The sequence below is a fragment of the Natator depressus genome, chromosome 9 (genome assembly GCF_965152275.1).
Source record: "Natator depressus isolate rNatDep1 chromosome 9, rNatDep2.hap1, whole genome shotgun sequence".
NCBI classification, from domain to species: Eukaryota; Metazoa; Chordata; order Testudines; family Cheloniidae; genus Natator; species Natator depressus.
In genome coordinates, this window is record NC_134242.1 from 81,829,178 (window position 1) to 81,847,365 (window position 18,188).

The 18,188-nt window shown below is 38.9% G+C and overlaps 1 protein-coding gene across 3 annotated transcripts in view; it reads right to left on the bottom strand.

The window, feature by feature from the left end:
• ATRX (ATRX chromatin remodeler) overlaps positions 1 to 18,188 on the bottom strand; it is a 132,029-nt gene that overhangs the window by 23,949 nt on the left and 89,892 nt on the right. For all 3 annotated transcript variants that reach the window (XM_074962447.1, XM_074962446.1, XM_074962448.1), the window contains 6 exons: positions 17,299 to 17,429; positions 16,866 to 16,954; positions 16,510 to 16,682; positions 8,706 to 8,859; positions 8,269 to 8,372; positions 4,447 to 4,555 (listed from right to left, as the gene is read on the bottom strand). In XM_074962447.1, the coding sequence (XP_074818548.1) occupies positions 4,447 to 4,555; positions 8,269 to 8,372; positions 8,706 to 8,859; positions 16,510 to 16,682; positions 16,866 to 16,954; positions 17,299 to 17,429 (760 nt within the window). The remainder of the gene's footprint in view (positions 1 to 4,446; positions 4,556 to 8,268; positions 8,373 to 8,705; positions 8,860 to 16,509; positions 16,683 to 16,865; positions 16,955 to 17,298; positions 17,430 to 18,188) is intronic.

Genomic DNA, 18,188 nt, shown 5'->3' on the forward strand with positions numbered 1-18,188 from the left:
TTTTGTCCAGGAAAAAAAATCTGTATTGTTTCAGCATTTAGACTTGAAACATTTGTACGCCACTACTGATTTATATATGCCACAGTTGTGGGGTTTCCTTTTTTGTCTGAACTAGGACATACTATTTCCCTTAGCACTAATAAAATGCCAAAGAGCCAGCCTAACTCTATCTAGATCTCTTTCAAGATGTTGTTCAGGAACCTTTCTGCCTCTGACCTTTTTATCCACTCTTTGTATTTTGATGGTCCATGTGTGCTCCGCAATCTGAAATACTTGTATCAGTAGACAAGATTTCAGGGACTGGGTAGTGGAAGGAGGATCCTGCCATCATATGGGTTTTTCTATCACCATGGAACCATAGATTTTAAGGCCAGAAGTAACCACTAGATCATCTAATCTGACCTGATGTATATCACAAGCCTCCAACCCCACCCAGCACCCCCATACTAACCCCAAGAACCAAAATTAGACCAAAGTATTACAGCCCACAGGAGACTAGACTACTATGTGCTACAGGCAGAGAATAGGAGGGACTGAGGTATACCATGCGCAAAGCCCCTGCAATGGCAGGGAAATGATTAACTGTGGGATTGTCACTCTTCTCTTTCCTTTATATCATCTCATATTGGGAATGGTTCCAGACCCCAGGAGGAATCCCTGAAGCTCTGTCATGTACGGTCATGTCTCTTGAACACTGATTACTCCTCAGACAGAAGATAAATGCAAGTGACAATAGATGGATGACCTTCAGTTCTGTAACACCTTCCAGAATAGTGCCTGGATCTTTTCAATCTCTACTGTTTCAGGAAGACTCTAGTTCTCTTTGGGTCTCCCTAGGTGGATGATCCTCTTGAAGAACAGCTAAGTTTACCAGGAACCCTTATGCTTGAAGTACAGAAAGGATCCTTAATGTAATTTCCTCTGTGGCCCCTGAAAACGATGCTATGATGAGTCTGCCTTTAATGAATAGATATAGATAAATCCCTGGACTCCTTCAGTAAGTTAGTGTAACTAAATGGCTTTGTGAATACCAAAGGAGCAGAGGATAGATTGAAAGGTAATGTTATTTATTAAAATTGGTGATTTTTGTAGGCAAAATGAAGAAACTGGTGAAAACAGGGCCTGACTATAAAATTCACATAAGGTTCTGTTGAGCCCATGAAGTCCTCCGAAGAGATTCCAATGGTAGCAAAAGCTAGAGTCTCCATTCTGAACTGTTTTCTTCGTCAACCTTTTCACTCTCTTGAGCCTGATCTCCTCTAGTTCTTTTTCATACTTAGAAAAATCTGGAACACCACTTTGGAAGTGCTTGCTCTTTCTTGAGGATGGAGAGGTGATGATGAAGGTGCTTAAAGTTCCAGAGTGACTAAGTATTCATCTTGCACTATCGCCTGTATCCACCTGTCTGAAGCTGATTAAAATTAGACGTCTGAGAAGTGGAACAGCCTGTCACTAAACCAATTTGTGGATGGAAGTAATCCTAGTTGCGTTAATACATTAATATTTGGATTGGAAAGAGGGATTGAACCCATTCTCTGATCTGGACTTCCACTTGGCATCCCTTTTCTGGTATTTTTTGGGGGGAGTAGGAATGAAAGGAGCTTATGCCCTTATATAAGGCTGTATTCGTCCTTGACCTTCATTGGACTTCTCACCAGCCAGAATTCTACCTGCAAATTTTGAGGCACAGAGGATTTCCTTTGAATAGTTATCTGCTACTCAGGAACTAAGCTAGAGTCAATGCCAGGTCACTGCATTTGCTTCCATGGCTCTTGTTGCCAGCTTCCTGATGTCCCATGGATGTATTCACTATGAACACTCTACTTAGCATACCACTTGAATCAACCATGGTTCTGGCAGTTAAGGATTTGTAGGTCATCTGCAGCATGTGGTTGCCCTGTAAGCCCTTATGGGCTGCTGAAATAGCTTCAAGGTTCCCTCTGTGGATGGCTTCTATTTTTCCATCTAGGGAAGAAAACCCCCTCACAACAGATATTGACATATACTTTAACTTTGATGCCACTGGTGCATGTGTCTTAGAGAGTTTAAAAAGAGAATATTTGTGTTCTAGATCCTGTAGATTTTCAAAACTGAGGCAGAGACTTTGGCATGAAAGCAGGAGTGTGGTCACGCCCAAAGGCCTCACTGACAAATCTGAACAGCCTCCCATATATGCAGGAAGCATGACATGGCTCAAATGTCTCAGACTGGGGCAGTATCAGGATCCAGAAATGTTAGCTTCCTGTATATTTGATATGCAATTTTCAAACATGTAATAAAAAAAATTCAGACAGAAGTTCCATAACTGCTATTGTTACAAATAAAACTTACGATAACTAAATTAGACTTGAGGAAAAAAAAAATCCGTTTTTCAGTTTGCTTTATTCATCTGATAAAAAACTTAGTGTATGGCTGGTTTCACTGTACAGCCAGTCTTCTTCCCCGTTTGTGTAGGCCTTTCCAATTGTAACAGAAGGAGAGAAATTTTAATAAAGAGGAAAATATAATTATAAAACCAAAACCAAATTGACAGAGAAATTGAGGGACGGTTTCAGCTGTATGGTTTAAGGTTTATATTTCAAACTTATCCACGCACAACAAGGGGCCTGAAAAAACAAAACAAAAAAAGCCAGCTATATTTTTACTAGAATTTCTCCACAAAAACCAATGTCAACAATCATGAAAAATATCAGCCAACGATTAATATTTTCAAACTGTTATATGCATCTGAAAATAGTCTTTTCCAACCATAACTAAATTATCCATGAAACAGTGCTATAGAAAGAGAACATTTATATTTATGAAAATTCAAAATTGTACACAAATAGCTGTGAAAATGCAATACAAAGCATACCTGTTACACTGAGAACTGTTTATTGGAGAAAACCTAACCTTGTTGAGGAGATATAAGGAATAACCTTTTCATTCATTTTCAAACTAATTTAGTAAATAAATATTAGTGAGATGCATTTATTGTCAGGTTAATGGGCCAATGCTGCAACAGAGTGATTCCCATTTGTTCCATTCAGAAGTTGGCTGAATATGTTCAACATGTGCAAGGGATAGTAAGCTTGCCACATCAAAGGACAAGGCATGTGGCATAGAGTAAACCCTATAATCAACCAACTTAATAGGAAACCTTTAACAAAATGACAGAAGTCCTTTCTTCTCAAATAAAATCCCAACATCAAATGCATTTCTCCTCATTAAGGGCGGAACTACACACTATCAAACTCACAAGTCAAAACTAAAAGTTGTTTTTCATTATTTCACTGACTTAACTCAAAGTTAAGAAAAATCAATATGAAAGCTTATTTTGCTACCCCTTATTTAATTCATTAATTTTTGCAGTCTGGTCATCTCCATGTTTAGCGTAAATAATTGTCTTTAAAATTCATTCACATTTGGCCAGTATTGAGAGAGAGTGTCTAGAGACAAACTACATTACTAATTTAAACGTTAGCAGGTTGGTGCAGTGGCCTTGCACATGCATAGTTTACGTTACAAACACACACACACACACAAAAAATTCTCTCCTGGATAAGACTAAAATTCCCAGACAAAAATTACATGAAAATAGAGTTAATGTTAAGAGTACATATTAGTAATGTAGGGTAATGTACGTTATATGGATTTTGCAATTATCCCAAAGCCAGGTGTATATACCCAGGAAATCCAGAGTTGTTATTAAACTTAAAAGAAAACAAAAAAATTAAGGTACAAAAATACATAGGGTACCGAAATACCTTTTAACTCTGCCATACAGTGGCACCATGTAATAATCTCATGACTGAAGTTTTACATCCCCATGAGGTGCAATGGTATCAATATTTTTTACACAGGGGGAGCTGAGACAAAGAGACTAAAGGCAAAATTGTCAACTAATTCTGGGTGCTCAATTTGAGATACCCAGAGCCTACTATTTCAGCATAATTAGCATTTAATAGCACTTTATATGTTCAGAACAGAATTCCCATTCACCTTTGTTGCAATTCTGAGTGCTCAGCCCTGCTGCAAATCAAACCCCAGGTGTCTCAAGTTGGATACTAAGAAAATGAAGGAACACACTGGCCACCTGTGAAAGTTTTAGTTTACATGACTTGCCTATAATCAGAGGCAGACACCCGACATAGAAAATTTAAATTTAAATTACGTAGGTCAGCAAAGTTATAAGCAACTGAAAACAGGATCTCATAACAGAAAGTGCTGGGACACTTAGCTATAAAATATTACATACATACACACACACACTACAGAGGAAGAAGGGGCAACAGTACAGGTACAAAACCTATGTAAAAGTATCTTTAAAAATAATTAAAGTTCTATCACTGGGAGGATATTTTGGTATCTGCACTATCTTAAAAAGAGTTCATAAGTAGTATAAGTACAAAACAGATGTAGGAAGAAAAGAGATAGGAAATAAAAAGCTACATAGAATGATCTTACCTCACATTAGTTTCGTCATTAAATTCTTCAGCCCATTTCTTTCTTGACTGAGCCGTGGTTGAACCATCTAAACGATAGTAGTCAATATTTCTGAACCATTTTCCTTCACCTAGAAATTTGAAGGTAAGGTGATTAAATGACACCAGCACAATATGAAAATATTAGCAGCACAATAATTTACATACTGATCATTCAGGGCCAGATTGAGACTAAAAGTTAAGGGAGCAATCATGCAACCTCACATGAACCAGCTATTCTATAACAATCAAAATATTTTATACCCAAGGAACTTGATCTCTATGATGTCCGTGCCCCAAAGTACATGTGCACAAATAAATGAAGAACCCATAACGGGGTACCTGCCATTGCTGCTCGTCTCAGTTGAGCTGTGAAAATGATGCAGTGTAACCTGAATTATGAAATATAATCCACAGAAGGATTACAGAAAATAGTGGTAATCATAATTTGGGACAGTAAGTATCCAAAGCCTTTACTCTAATAGTTCATATCTTTTGTGATACTCCCCAATCCTCAGGTAGCCTTGCCCAAAATAAGAAGTGCAGAATTAGAGTTAACCAAGAATGAAATAACATTTATTTTCTGAATAGGATTCTACCCCCTATGTAGGGTCCAGCAGTATTGTCTTCTTCCCAAGGAAAAGTCTCAATTTAAAAAAAATGAACTAAGTGAAACTTCCACAAGCAGCTTTACGCAGCCTGCAATTTAGAGAGATTTATTAAGATTTATACACTGAGGGAAAACTTTAATTGCAATATTTTCAGTAACCTTTAGTTAGCTCTTCTAAGATTCACGTGTTTCCCAGCCCCCTTTGTCATATCAAATTTCTAGAGGTCTGGACACGTTTGCAACAAAATCAGTCGAGTTTCTTGTTTAACCTCAGTGCAAAAGTTAATTGTAAAAAGTAACTACATTTAACCTTTAGGCATTATGCCAGTAACCCTAATTTTCTAATTGATCTTTGGAGTCTGTATGTTTCCAATTACTCTAGGCTGCAGTCTCTCTTATAAGAAATTGTACCCCTTAGGTAAATGCTTGAAAGGGGATTTCAAAAAGTCAAGGTATAATCATTCTGGAACTGAAATTTAGAGCAGCTGCTTGAGTTTAATTAGCCAGTGAGTTATGGCTACTTCTTTCCAAATGTAAAAAAAAATTACAGCTGATAGAAGCAGTTTTTTCTCTTCCCTTTTAGAACTAACCTTTTATTTTTTTCTGCAGGTCAAGGTTTATTTACACAAAATGAACCCCACCGGGCCATCGATTAAAATCAGAGCAGCTCTTGTAGGAAGTAGTAATGCTGAGTGACAATGAATTATGAGAAACTGCATGCTAAGTCATGACAGAGATGTCTATATGGAATTGATGACCTAGTTGTACATCAACAGAACCATCACAAACAGGAAAAAACAAAGACCATGTAAAATTAGCTCAGGTTACATGGACAGGCTATAAAGATATATACAGCTCAGAGGTCACAGATGACCAATGTTCTGAAGCAAAATACTGGAAATACTCTTTAGAAGCTTGCTATATGGACAACAGAGTTCCGGGTAATACAGCAGCAGTGAGCAATAAAATAAATATATAAATAGACAGCAGCTGGAGACCTATCGATGTCTAGCTAGCTAACTATGATATTGATATTTCTAAGTCCCTGTATTACTTGGTATTTAATTGCTCAACACCGTGCTGCCAAAACAAAAATCTTTTAAGGAATGTTATATGAATTCATATAAAACACAGTATGAAGGATCTTTCACTGCAAGATTACAGAGATGTAAAACAAAATGCTACAGTACACATGTACATCTATAGTTAGAGAAAAAAGTTCACACTACTGACACATTACTAAGAAAATATGATCTAATACAATATACCTTGTGCCATGTGTGAGAACATGAAAAAGCCTATTGCAATGCAACACAAGGGAGCAGGTTTAGAAATGTGTGGTTGATTAAAATCTCAAAATGTTAAATTTTTCAGCACAGCCAGTGTCATTTCCTTTAATAACCTCTCTTAAAAATGAGGATCAGACTCAGTGTTTTTCCATTTGTAAAAACTGTTTTCATTTTGTATGGCCCCTGACTAAACCTTCCTCCCCCTACTTCTAGAAGACATCCCATCTGCTTAGAATATAATAAATACATGAAATATGGCACACGCTTGCAATCAGTAGCAACAGCCTAAGATCCACAGCAGGTGGGGTAGACAGCATGCAATTGGACCAATAGCCCTCCCATATTTGGTGATGTTGGGAAAAGTGTAGCAACTCTTCTGGTCTGAGAATGAATTAGCTGTTTCATCTCCCTTCCATCTAGAATGAACAAAGAGCTAAAAAGGAATAATTAGCTTCACAATTTTTAAGTCTGCTGTGCAGGTGACAAGTTGAAATGTGACGGAAACGTGAGCATACTGTCACAGGAAAAGGGTGATAAGCAGCGTTCAACCTGAGTAACAGATCCATACTCTAAAGAGGGTTAATAAACTAGCTGTATAATGGACTCCTTCATTTGGACAACCCTAAATGATCAGGAGGAATGATTTAGAGTATCACATTCTGATTTCTATTTGCAAAGTTTAAGAAACTAATCTATTGTTTCTATTCAGAATGCTCTCTTCAAATATCCAGAACTTTTATTTCAAAAACAATGTTCTTTCAAACAAGACAAAGCACACAGCCCTTACTCAAGAGTATAAATGTACCAAACTGAAAGATTTAAAAAGGAGCTATTTTTGAGATAATCAAATGCAAAATAATTAAACATCTGAACTTTTTTTTAGATAAAATATAGCCTCCTCAACATGTTAAATAAATTTAAAAATGAGGCACACATTTGAAACCAAGCCTGAGAAATGTTACCAGCGAACGTATGTTTTTGGTGTTATGCATAGCGGACCACAGGGTTTAGGTTCAGATGTTAGTGCCATTCTAACAATATTTACTTTTATATTTTACATGTCTGATTAATGTCTGTGCTTCAGTTTGATTCTCATAATACTCATGTGAAGTAGGTATTATCACCCCCTTCTTTTAGATGAGGTACAGACAGACAGATTAAGTGACTTGCTGAAGGCCACCCAGTGAGACTGTGCCAGATGTGGGACTAGTATGCAAGACTTCCTGGCCCTTGAGCCCATATTCAGTCCACAAAACCATAATAGTTTTCCAACTACAGAATTAGCATACACTTATTCAAGAACAAATACATTAAGGAATTTAATAACTAATTAGCATACACTTATTCAAGAACAAATACATTAAGGAGTTTAATAACTAATTTCCTTAATGACTTTCATAGGCAAAAAAGAATTCCTCCTTCTGCAGATGCCTCCATCACCAAATTAACTTTACAGAACAATTCTGAGGTGGAAAGATGGAAATATTACAGATGCTACACCAAGTTATACAATGTGTTGTCCCAAAAATACAAAAACTAGCTAAACATCAACTTATCATATTGGTTTTGGCATGTCTTCGGGAGAACTAAATCAATTTTACACAAATTTATCCTTTGAGAGAATGTTACAATAATCAAATAACATCTTGAGATAGACCCAATGTTTCACTTTTTCTTTAAAAAGGAGTTTGGACCACAATATGTCAAATATTGGGTTTTCTACAGAGATAGCCCCAGTGACGAGCTGGGAAGCCAGAGGAATTGGCAATGGGTCAGTAAAGTGAAAAAAAATCACTGTACCCTGGATTGGATTAAAATTCACACCTATACTATCTGTAGCAGGAAATGACATTAAGAAATTCTCTCCACTGTCACTGTTTGGAAGATATAGAAATGCTATACTAACCTTTATAAATAACAGGTTTATCTTTGTCAGTTTTGTCCCTGCTTGCCAGTTCCAGAAAATCTTCTATCAAATCCAGTGATATTAGAGACTGGCTAAAAACTAGACTGAAAAGAGAAATACGGAAATATACAACATTTTCCACTAAAATTCATTCAATGCATGTAATTATTGTATTGTTTTGCTTTACTTCTCTTCCTTCACCCTGAATGTGATCTTTAAAATGGAGTGAATGTCTTTGGTGGAGTACTGGACAAGCATGGAACGCTCTTCTGATAAAAATAAGTTAAACACACACATCTCTAACACATTGAGCTACAGCTCTGAGCGCAAAATAAGTGTTAACAAAGGGTGGACAATAAAGAATGGTAAGGCAGAATAATATATTTAAACAATTTAAAAAATTTCCACAAATCTATATATTATTTAACATGACTTACACTTTATCTCCAAGCTCTTCCGCCATGCGAAGAATTTCAAAGAGAAGCACCATTTTCCCAGAATGTTCCAACACTTCAGCATCTGCATCAGTGACAAAATCTTTGTACCAGTCTGGAGCTGGGCTGCCTGGGTTGGAAGAGGATGTGGCTTTACCTGTATAACAAAAACACTACTAAGCTAAAAAGAATCTCCTCAAAACGAAAGCATGAGACTTTTCCTAAAAGGCAAATGTTTTAAAAAAAACTCTTAAGACGCCGATTTTTAAAAGTGACACAAATTTTTAAAAGAGGACTCCAGAGGTGATCCCAGCAGTAACAGGATGGTAAGCCTGACTTCAGTACCAGGCAAACTGGTTGAAAATAAAGTAAAGAAAAACATTGTCAGACACACAGTTGAACATAACTTGTTGGAGAAGAGTCAACATGGTTTTTGTAAAGGGAAATCATGCCTCACCAATCTACTAAAATGCTTTGAGGGGGTCAACAAGCATGTGGACAAAGGGGATCCAGTGGCTATATTGTACTTAGATTTTCAGAAAGCCTTTAACGAAGTCCCTCACCAAAAGCTCATGAGCAAAGTAAGCTGTCATCATAAGAGGGAAGGTCCTCTCATGGATTGGTAACTGGTTAAAAGATAGGAAACAAAGAGTAAGAATAAATGGTCATTTTTCAGAATGAAGAGAGGTAAATAGTGATGTCCCCCAGGGGTCTATACCGGGCCCCGTCCTATTCAATATATTCATAAATGATCTGGGAAAAGGGGTAAACAGTGAGATGGCAAAATTTGCAGATGATACAAAATTGCGCAAGATAGTTAAATCCCAGGCAGACTGCGAAGAGCTACATAAGGATCTCTCAATACTGGGTGACCGAGCAACAAAATGGCAGATGAAATTCAATGTTGATAAATGCAAAGTAATGCACATTGGAAAACATAATCCCAACTATATGTATAAAATGATGGGGTCTAAATTTGCTGTTACCACTCAAGAAAGATCTTGGAGTCATTGTGGATAGTGCTCTGAAAACATCCACTCAAGGTGCAGTGGCAGTCAAAAAAGCTAACAGAATGTTGGGAATCATTAAGAAAAGGATAAATAAGTCAGAAAATATCATACTCCCTCTATATAAATCCATGGTACGCCCACATCTTGAATACTGCATGCAAATGTGGTTGCTCCATCTCAAAAAAGGCATGTTGGAACTGGAAATGTTTCAGAAAAGGGCAACAAAAATGACTAGGGGTATGGAACAGTTGCCTTATGAGGAGAGATTAATAAGACTGAGACTTTTCAGTTTGGTAAAGAGATGATTAAGTGGAGATAGGATAGAGGTCTATAAAATCATGACTGGTGTGGAGACAGTAAATAAGGAAGTGTTCTTTACTCCTTCTCATAACACAAGAACTACAGGTCACCAAATGAAATTAATAGGCAGCAGGTTTAAAACAAACAAAAGGAAGTATTTTTTCACACAACACACAGTCAACCTGTGGTACTCCTTGCCGGACGATGTTGTGAAGGCCAAGACTATAACATCTACTTTTTTTGAAGAAAAAAGAAAATCCTAAGTTCATGGAGAATAGGTCCATCAATGGCTATTAGCCAGGATGGACAGGAATGGTGTCCCTACCCTCTGTTTACCGGAGGCTGGGAATGGGTGATGGGATGGATCACTTGGTGATTACCTGTTCCGTTCATTTCCTCTGGGGCACCTGTCATTGGCCACTGTCGAAAGACAGGATACTGGTCTAGATGGACATTTGGTCTCACCCAGTATGGCCATTCTTATGTTCTAAGATATAGAAGGCTTATCCCTTCAACCAAAGGTCCTGCCAGTTAGTGGTATGGAATTAAAGAAAAAATTCAGAGACTAGTGTGTTATCCTTAGAGGGTCACTATCTGCCACACACTTTTTCTGTGTTACGTACTGTTTTAACACACAGTCCTGTCACCTTCCATTTTCCTAAAGTAGCATTCAACTTCTTCACCCACAACTAATATTTGCTTCCTAAAACTCAATCACAGATTTTACAAAAATGATATAACTGCTTTTAAAATACTGATCTTAAATTCCAAGCAAATATCTACAACCCTTAGAAAGGGCACTGTACTTGGGCCTTGGGGTTATCTAGTTCATCAAACCAGAGCTATGCAAGATTGTTCCCAACAATACATTTTTTTTTTTTGCATTTAGGGGGTAGGGGTCTGGGAAAATAGATTTAAAATTCTCTTAGTGATGAGACTTTAAAAAAAAAAAAAACTCTTTGCAAAAGGCATAATATACAGGAAGTACCATCAAAACTAGAGTTTTGGATTTATTTCTTTTGCAATAGTTAACATTAAGTGCAAAACACCATTATTTTTTTAAACACATTCCTGTTAATGGTGTCATCCACATTTGCCTACAAAAGGGATTCTAATATTTAGTTGTTTAACAAAAAAAGCAAAGGAGGAGACAATTTTCATATGATTATTAAAAATCCAGACTGAGGTAATACTCAGAGGCCTTCATCAGGAAAGATCCTTTGTACTAGGCACTGTACAAGTACACACAGAGTCTCTCCCCAAAGAGTTTACATTTTGTTTTGGAACGTAAATGTATTCCTAATTTAAGTCTATATAATGTTATTGACTTGAGATCATAAACAGCTGTCTAATCTGCTATTTACATAAAACTTTTAGTTAACTTGCCACTTCTATACCCTAATAAGCTGACTTCAGTCAAACTTCAAGCAAGTGATGATACTTTATATCCGAGTCACTCCTCCTAAAAATGTAGAAGATTAAAAGTGGTAAACCTGACAAGCTAGAGAGAATTAGGAAAGTCTGTATCTCACTGCATTTCTATGCCAAAATAACTGAATACCCAACAAAACAAGCAACATTTGTTTAGCTCTAGATTTGTCATTCAACAACACCTGGTTGTGAACTATTTGAAATACAGCATGCTCTCCTTCCAGGGTATTAGTATTCTCTTTATCTATTGTGAAACACTTTTGAATTCAAATATACATGTAGGCTTATTTGCAACCTCATCATTTGATCCTGAAATGTAGACAGGAATCAGGAGCTGACTTTATTTATGTTACCTAAATTCTTTTTACGGTGTTGTATGTTTCTGCCTTTAATCTCCTTTGCGTTAGTGTGATAAATATTGATTTATTAGAATTAAATACAAAGCTTCTTTCACTTAAAAACTTTGATCTTACTGAGGTATTTACTTATACAGAATATTTTTCTCTTATTATCTTACTATTAATTCAAAACATTCAACTTTTAAGACCACATATAGCAAACTAGCTGAAAGGCAACTTCATCATGACAGAATAGTCATCCTCAACATTTCTGCAAATACCTCCTTCAGTGCAGAGGAAGGAATTAACCTGCAAAAGAACTTTCATTTGAAAATTTCTTTGCACATATTTTTTTAAGCATACTTTTAAATGAATGCTGAATTCTGTCCCTAATGTAGGCTGGTGTGACTGTTTAAGTCATGTTAGTGACATTGTTTGATGTTAATACCTGACAATGCAGCATGTAAAGGATGCAGGCTGTGCATGCCTGAACTAGAAATTTCCTTTTTTGAAAGTATTATCACACAACATTTAGTTATACTGCTGCTATATGAATTTTATTTAAAAGGTTAAATAAAACTGAAATTGGCATAAGTGTATGAAAGAGCCATTGTATAGACCAGGGGTGGGCAAACTTTTTGGCCCGAGGGTCACATCAGGGAATAGAAATTGTATGGCGGGCCATGAATGCTCACAAAATTGGGGTTGGGGTGCGGGGCAGGATAGGGGTGCGGGCTGGGGCTGAAAAGTTTGGGGTATAGGAGGATGCTTTGGGCTGGGACTGGGGGGTTCGGAGGGCACGAGGGGCATCAGGGCTGGGGCAGGGGTGCAGGTTCTGGCTGGGGATGAGAGATTTGGAGTGCAGGAGGGTACTCTGGGCTGGGATCGAGGGGTTTGGAGAGCGGGAAGGGGATCAGGGCTGGGGCAGGGGAGAGACTCAGGGGTGCAGGCTCCAAGCAGCGCTTACCTCAAACGTGGTGGGCCCCTGACCCAGCACCCCGGCCGGAGCGGGGCCGAGCCACGTGGTTGTGGCCCCCGACCCAGCACCCCGGCCGGAGCGGGGCCGAGCCACGTGGTTGCGGCCCCCGACCCAGCGCCCCGGCCGGAGCGGGGCCGAGCCACGTGGTGCCGGCCCCCGACCCAGCGCCCCGGCCGGAGCGGGGCCGAGCCACGTGGTGCCGGCCCCCGACCCAGCGCCCCGGCCGGAGCGGGGCCGAGCCACGTGGTGCTGGCCCCCGACCCAGCGCCCTGGCCGGAGCGGGGCCGAGCCACGTGGTGCCGGCCCCCGACCCAGCGCCCCGGCCGGAGCGGGGCCGAGCCACGTGGTGCAGTGCCTGACCCAGCGCCCCGGTGGGAGCACCAGAGCGGGGCCAAGCTGCATCATGCAGCTACCAGGCTGGATCTGGCCTGCGGGCCGTAGTTTGCCCACCCATGGTATATATGGTCAAGAACAAGAAACAAATCACGGAAAGAGTGATTACCAGGTCACGGAAAGAGTGCCTGCCCCTCAAAAATACACACACACTCCCTCCCTCCCTCCCCCATGCTGGCCAGAAGGTCAAACTAAAGTGAGTTTCAGTCTACACTGGAGACCCACTGAAATAGGTCCACTGCCTAGTGGGAGAAAAGGTGGTCTATAACCTCAAATTGCAGGAGATGATCTGAATATGATGAAGGGGAAATGTTATTGTTTATTATTTATTTATTGGACCAGGACCCCATTTGTGCTAAGTGCTGAACAAACAGAAGAAAAGGATGGTCCCTGCCCCAAAGAGCTTACAATCAAACTATAAGACAACAGAGGGACAGACAGACAGGGGAGTACAAAGAAACAATGAGACAATATTGGTCAGCATGCTAGACAGTGGTTTCAACACAGCAGCAGCCTAACCGTCATTAAGCATTTTGTACCCATGGCAAAGGAGTGTTTAAGGAGGGTTTTGAAGGCGTGTGAAGAAGTAGGTGTTGAAGATGTTTATAGGGAGGTCCTCCCAAACATGGGAGGATGTATAAAAGGTCCTTGTTTGAAAATTTAACAAGTGGGTGATGGTGGCTGGCAGCATGGGCTGACTGAAAGCAGGAGTTGACATCTCAGTAGTGAATGAGTAAGGATACGTAGGGTGAGGATAGGTTGTGAAGAGCCTTGAAAGAGAAGACAAGTAGCTTATGTTTGATGCAAAAGCATAAAGAGAGCTAGTGGAGGAATGCAAAGATGGGGGACATGGTCAAAGTGATGGGCTAGGAAAAATATTTTTACAATAGCATTTTGAATGGATATGAGAAGGGCAAGATTACATTTATCACTGCCACAGAAAAGGATGTTGCAGAAATCAAGATGTGAGATGAGGCAGCCTGGATTAGTTTAATTGTGTGGATGGAGAAGAAAGGCCACACCTTAGAGACGTTATGCAGAGAGAATGTGCAAGATTTAGATACAGCTTGGATGTGAGAAACTAGAGGTCATATCTTTCTCATTCACTTTCACTTAGGAGTTAGTGGGGAGGACTTGGAGGAGGGGTTCTGATTAAGGGCTCTGTTGAGCTTCAGCTGGACATCCATGTCAGAGAGGCTGAGATTTTAGTTTTGACATAACGAGGCAGATCTGGAGTAGAGGTAGATCTAGGAGAAATAAGGTGTAGAGGGAGAAGAGAAGGAGAACAAGGACAGAGCCCTGTGGAACACCACAAAAAATTGGGAGGGGGGTGGGGGTCAGGAGAATTTTCCAAAGGACATGCTGAAGGAGCAATCAGAGAAGGAGAACTATGAAAGGACAGAGTCAGAGAAGCCAAGGGAAGATAAGATTTCAAGAAGAACATGGTCAATAGTGTCAAAATCAGCTGACAGCTCAAGGAGGACAAGGATGGAGTATTAGTGCAGAGCTCTGGCTAGAAAGAGGTCATTAGAGAGACTTTGGCAAGAGTGGTTTCAGTGGAGTGCAAGGGTCAGAAGGTAGACTGGAGAAGAACCCCAGAGAATGACTGTAAACAGCACATTCAAGAACTCAGATGAAAGGAAGAAAGGAGAGGGGGCAGTAGTTGGAGAGGCAAATGGATCAAAGGTGTGGCGTCGTTTTTTAAGATGAGAGAAACTGAAGTATGCTTGAATTGTGAGGAGAAAAAACCAGAGGAGAGTCAGAGTATCGGAGAAGAGTAAGGAAATGGATGAGAAGGAGGGTAGGTGAGCAGGAGATGGGAGGACATGGGGTCACTGGGGAATTAGAGGAGGACAGTAGATGAGAAACATCTGTGTCTTTGAGAGAGGAGGAGGGTAGAACTATAGGAAAAGCAGAGAAGGGAAGGCAAGCCTAGCGGAAGGAGAAGGTCACATTGTATTTTATCAACTTTTTCTTGGAAGAAATCAGCAAGATCCTGTGTGGGAAGAGAAGTGGAGACACAAAGGAAGGCAGTCTTCATCCCTTCTGTTACTGAACCCCACCCTTTCAGACAAGACCTGGGACATGATCCAAGATCCACCAATAAATCCAGATGAGTCAAATACCACTGAACGAGCTACTTAGTTCAAAATGATACCTGCATGTGCGAGGGGACAAGCCTAGACTTATAAGTGTGATGGGATCACATCTATTCCCATCTTAATCTCATTCCAGGACTTGCACACAGGAGACATACTCACAGCAGTCTACAGTGCAGGTGGACCTTTTATATCTGAAGCAAGATGGAAACAGGGCAAACCCTCCTCAAACTCACACTGTACCAAGCATCCATTTTAAAACTATGTATATGAAGTTAGATGAGGTCATGGATAGTAGAACCTTTAGTATTACCCACTAACATTGTAGTGATTTGAGATTAGTAAGAAATGGTATGACAGATTGTTTCCTTTTTATTATTATAAATTAATGCTGATAATATATTCCTATATATATTATCTCTATATAAAAGGACCACCACCCTTTTACAACTGTATTTTAATCACAACTGTTTATAAAAACAAGGGAGAACATATATTTACAAATGTATTTTAATTATGAATTCAAATTCACTGTCATAAGAGTAATTTATCTAGGAAAGGTTATTAAACCCATAAAATGAACCTGCCAAAAATTTACCTACAAATGATTCCCATCACTCAGCAGAAAAGGAAAACAAGATTATTTAAAAACAACCATTTGAAAGTGAAGTTTACAGATGTATGCAGCTGAATAATAATCTCAAAACAGCCACCTTATTCTAGATCTGTTACAGCCATCTGCTAGGTCAACATCCAAATAAAATTCCAGATGCATCAATGCATTATGTAGAATATTCTTGTTACTAATCTTTTTATTCAGATTTCCTCATAGACCCCATTTAGAAGGTGAAAAGTAACACATTTATCTATCATCCAGCAGCACTGTTCACCTCTGAATTCTACTCCGAATCGACCTTAAGTTTTACAAGAATGAAACTGTTGGTTTGTGTCACCTGAAGCAGGCTTGCAGGGTATTTTGCTCAAAAATAAAAGAAAAACAATAGTTAGTTGCTCTGTCACAACACAAACTCACCCTTAGGCTGATTCTCCCTTTGTTTTCTAAAAGTATATCTATATTAGGGTTTGTTTTGTGGGGAGGGGAATTGGTGGGGAGAATGGCTTTATTGAACTGAGGACTCACCAGTTGTAACCAGGCATAGTATAAGCATGGACTGCACTAATTCCCAGCCTTGTCACGATCACCTTTTTCAACATGATGCAGCATCATATCCCGGTTTACTTGTGCATTACACTCACCTTCGTCTGACTTTACAGCCGACGGAGGGTTGTTTGCAAGTTCCTCTGTATTTCCTTCTCCACCCCCACGAGATCTTGAATTCCAGACTTTAATCACTTCCACATCATTATCACTTCCACTTCCACTTGAGCTACTCTCTTTCTTCGCTTTCTTCCCCTTGGATTTTTTTTTCCTAGAAACATAACATTGTATGTTCACTATTTAAAAATCTGCAGGTGAGAGATCCAACAGCTGTAACAGTAAAAAAACAAAAAACCCCAAAAATATTGCTTAAATTTTTGTAACTTTAAAAGAAAAGAAATCTAACAGAATTTAAGTTAAGCACGTATGTTTCACACAGAAAAGCTCAATTTACTTAGCATAATCATCAGAGCTTAAACTCATTGAAGTTTCATCTGAATCTGAAGCTATGAACTCATCCAAACTGTCTTCATCAAAGTAGCCCTGAAAAACAAAATTAATATTCTTAGAACACAGATTTTTATTAAGTACCATCATCTAGACTGAAGCCTCTATTAAAACACAAACATCTGTTTATTCTTCATTTAAACAAACCAAGAGTTCAGTGAAAGATCAACATTTCAAAATGTTTTAATGATGACAAAATTTCCCGGGGGGGGGAGGGGGGGGAATTAGTGGCCATAAGTGAAATAGCTGGCAAAATCACTGTGCCCCACACCAACAGAGATTTCCATTAATTTGCCAAAAATCTACCTAGCATTTGTCATGTCTTATTTGGAAAGCTTTCAATAGAAGCAGAAGTATGTATTTTGATATCTCTAATTTACCTTATTTTCTTTACTAATATAGTCCAGCTGCAAACACCAAGGGTGAGTCCAGATTCTGCTTAACATCTGGAAGTCCTGGAAGAGCTTAGCTCCAGCTTTGCCTCTTCCACCTTCACTGCTACTACCTACACCTGACAATAAAGTTCAGATTATAGAATGAAAGCTTGAAGTAAGTTTTCCAAATACTGTTCCCCCTTTGAACAACACATTTGTTTAGTATAGAGTGTTCTCTCCAGGTGCACATCTCACATTGTAATTTCTCTTTTAGAGAGGTCAAGTTACCTAGTTACAGGATTCTTTTCTAGTTAAAACGGTCAAAACTAGATTTCCGTCTTTTTCTTGATGAGTTACATGATAACATTTTTACAAAGGAGTGCATTCTCTCCTCAATGGGAATACATATAAATCCCAGTGAAGGGGCACTCAGGTTTATTCACGTTTATAAAAGCAATTATTTATAAAACCTAAGATTAATATAAATGTTATGATTTTGTAAAGTTTCAGTTAATTCAGATCATTGTTTAATGTAACTATTTCCTGGCATATTTTGTAACTTTAAAACTGTGCTAATGTAAAACAGCCAGAAGGTGTAAATACCTTGTCTATTTTCATTGACTAAGCTGAATTTGCTGCAAAAAGTGAACAGCATTTGTGGTGAACGACTGGATTAAAAAAATTCTTTTATTTTTAATAGCCTAAAGCAGGGGTATCCAACCCATGGCCCACCAGAGCATTTCATAAGGCTTGCGGCCTGCTTCAACACAATATACTAACAGATGATTCATTAGCGTTTTGTCATCAGGTTTACATCATTGTGTGCGCTCTTTGCTGTTTTTTTCCTGTTTTCTATAATGCTGATGCACGTTTTATGCACTGGATTTCTTTCTTTG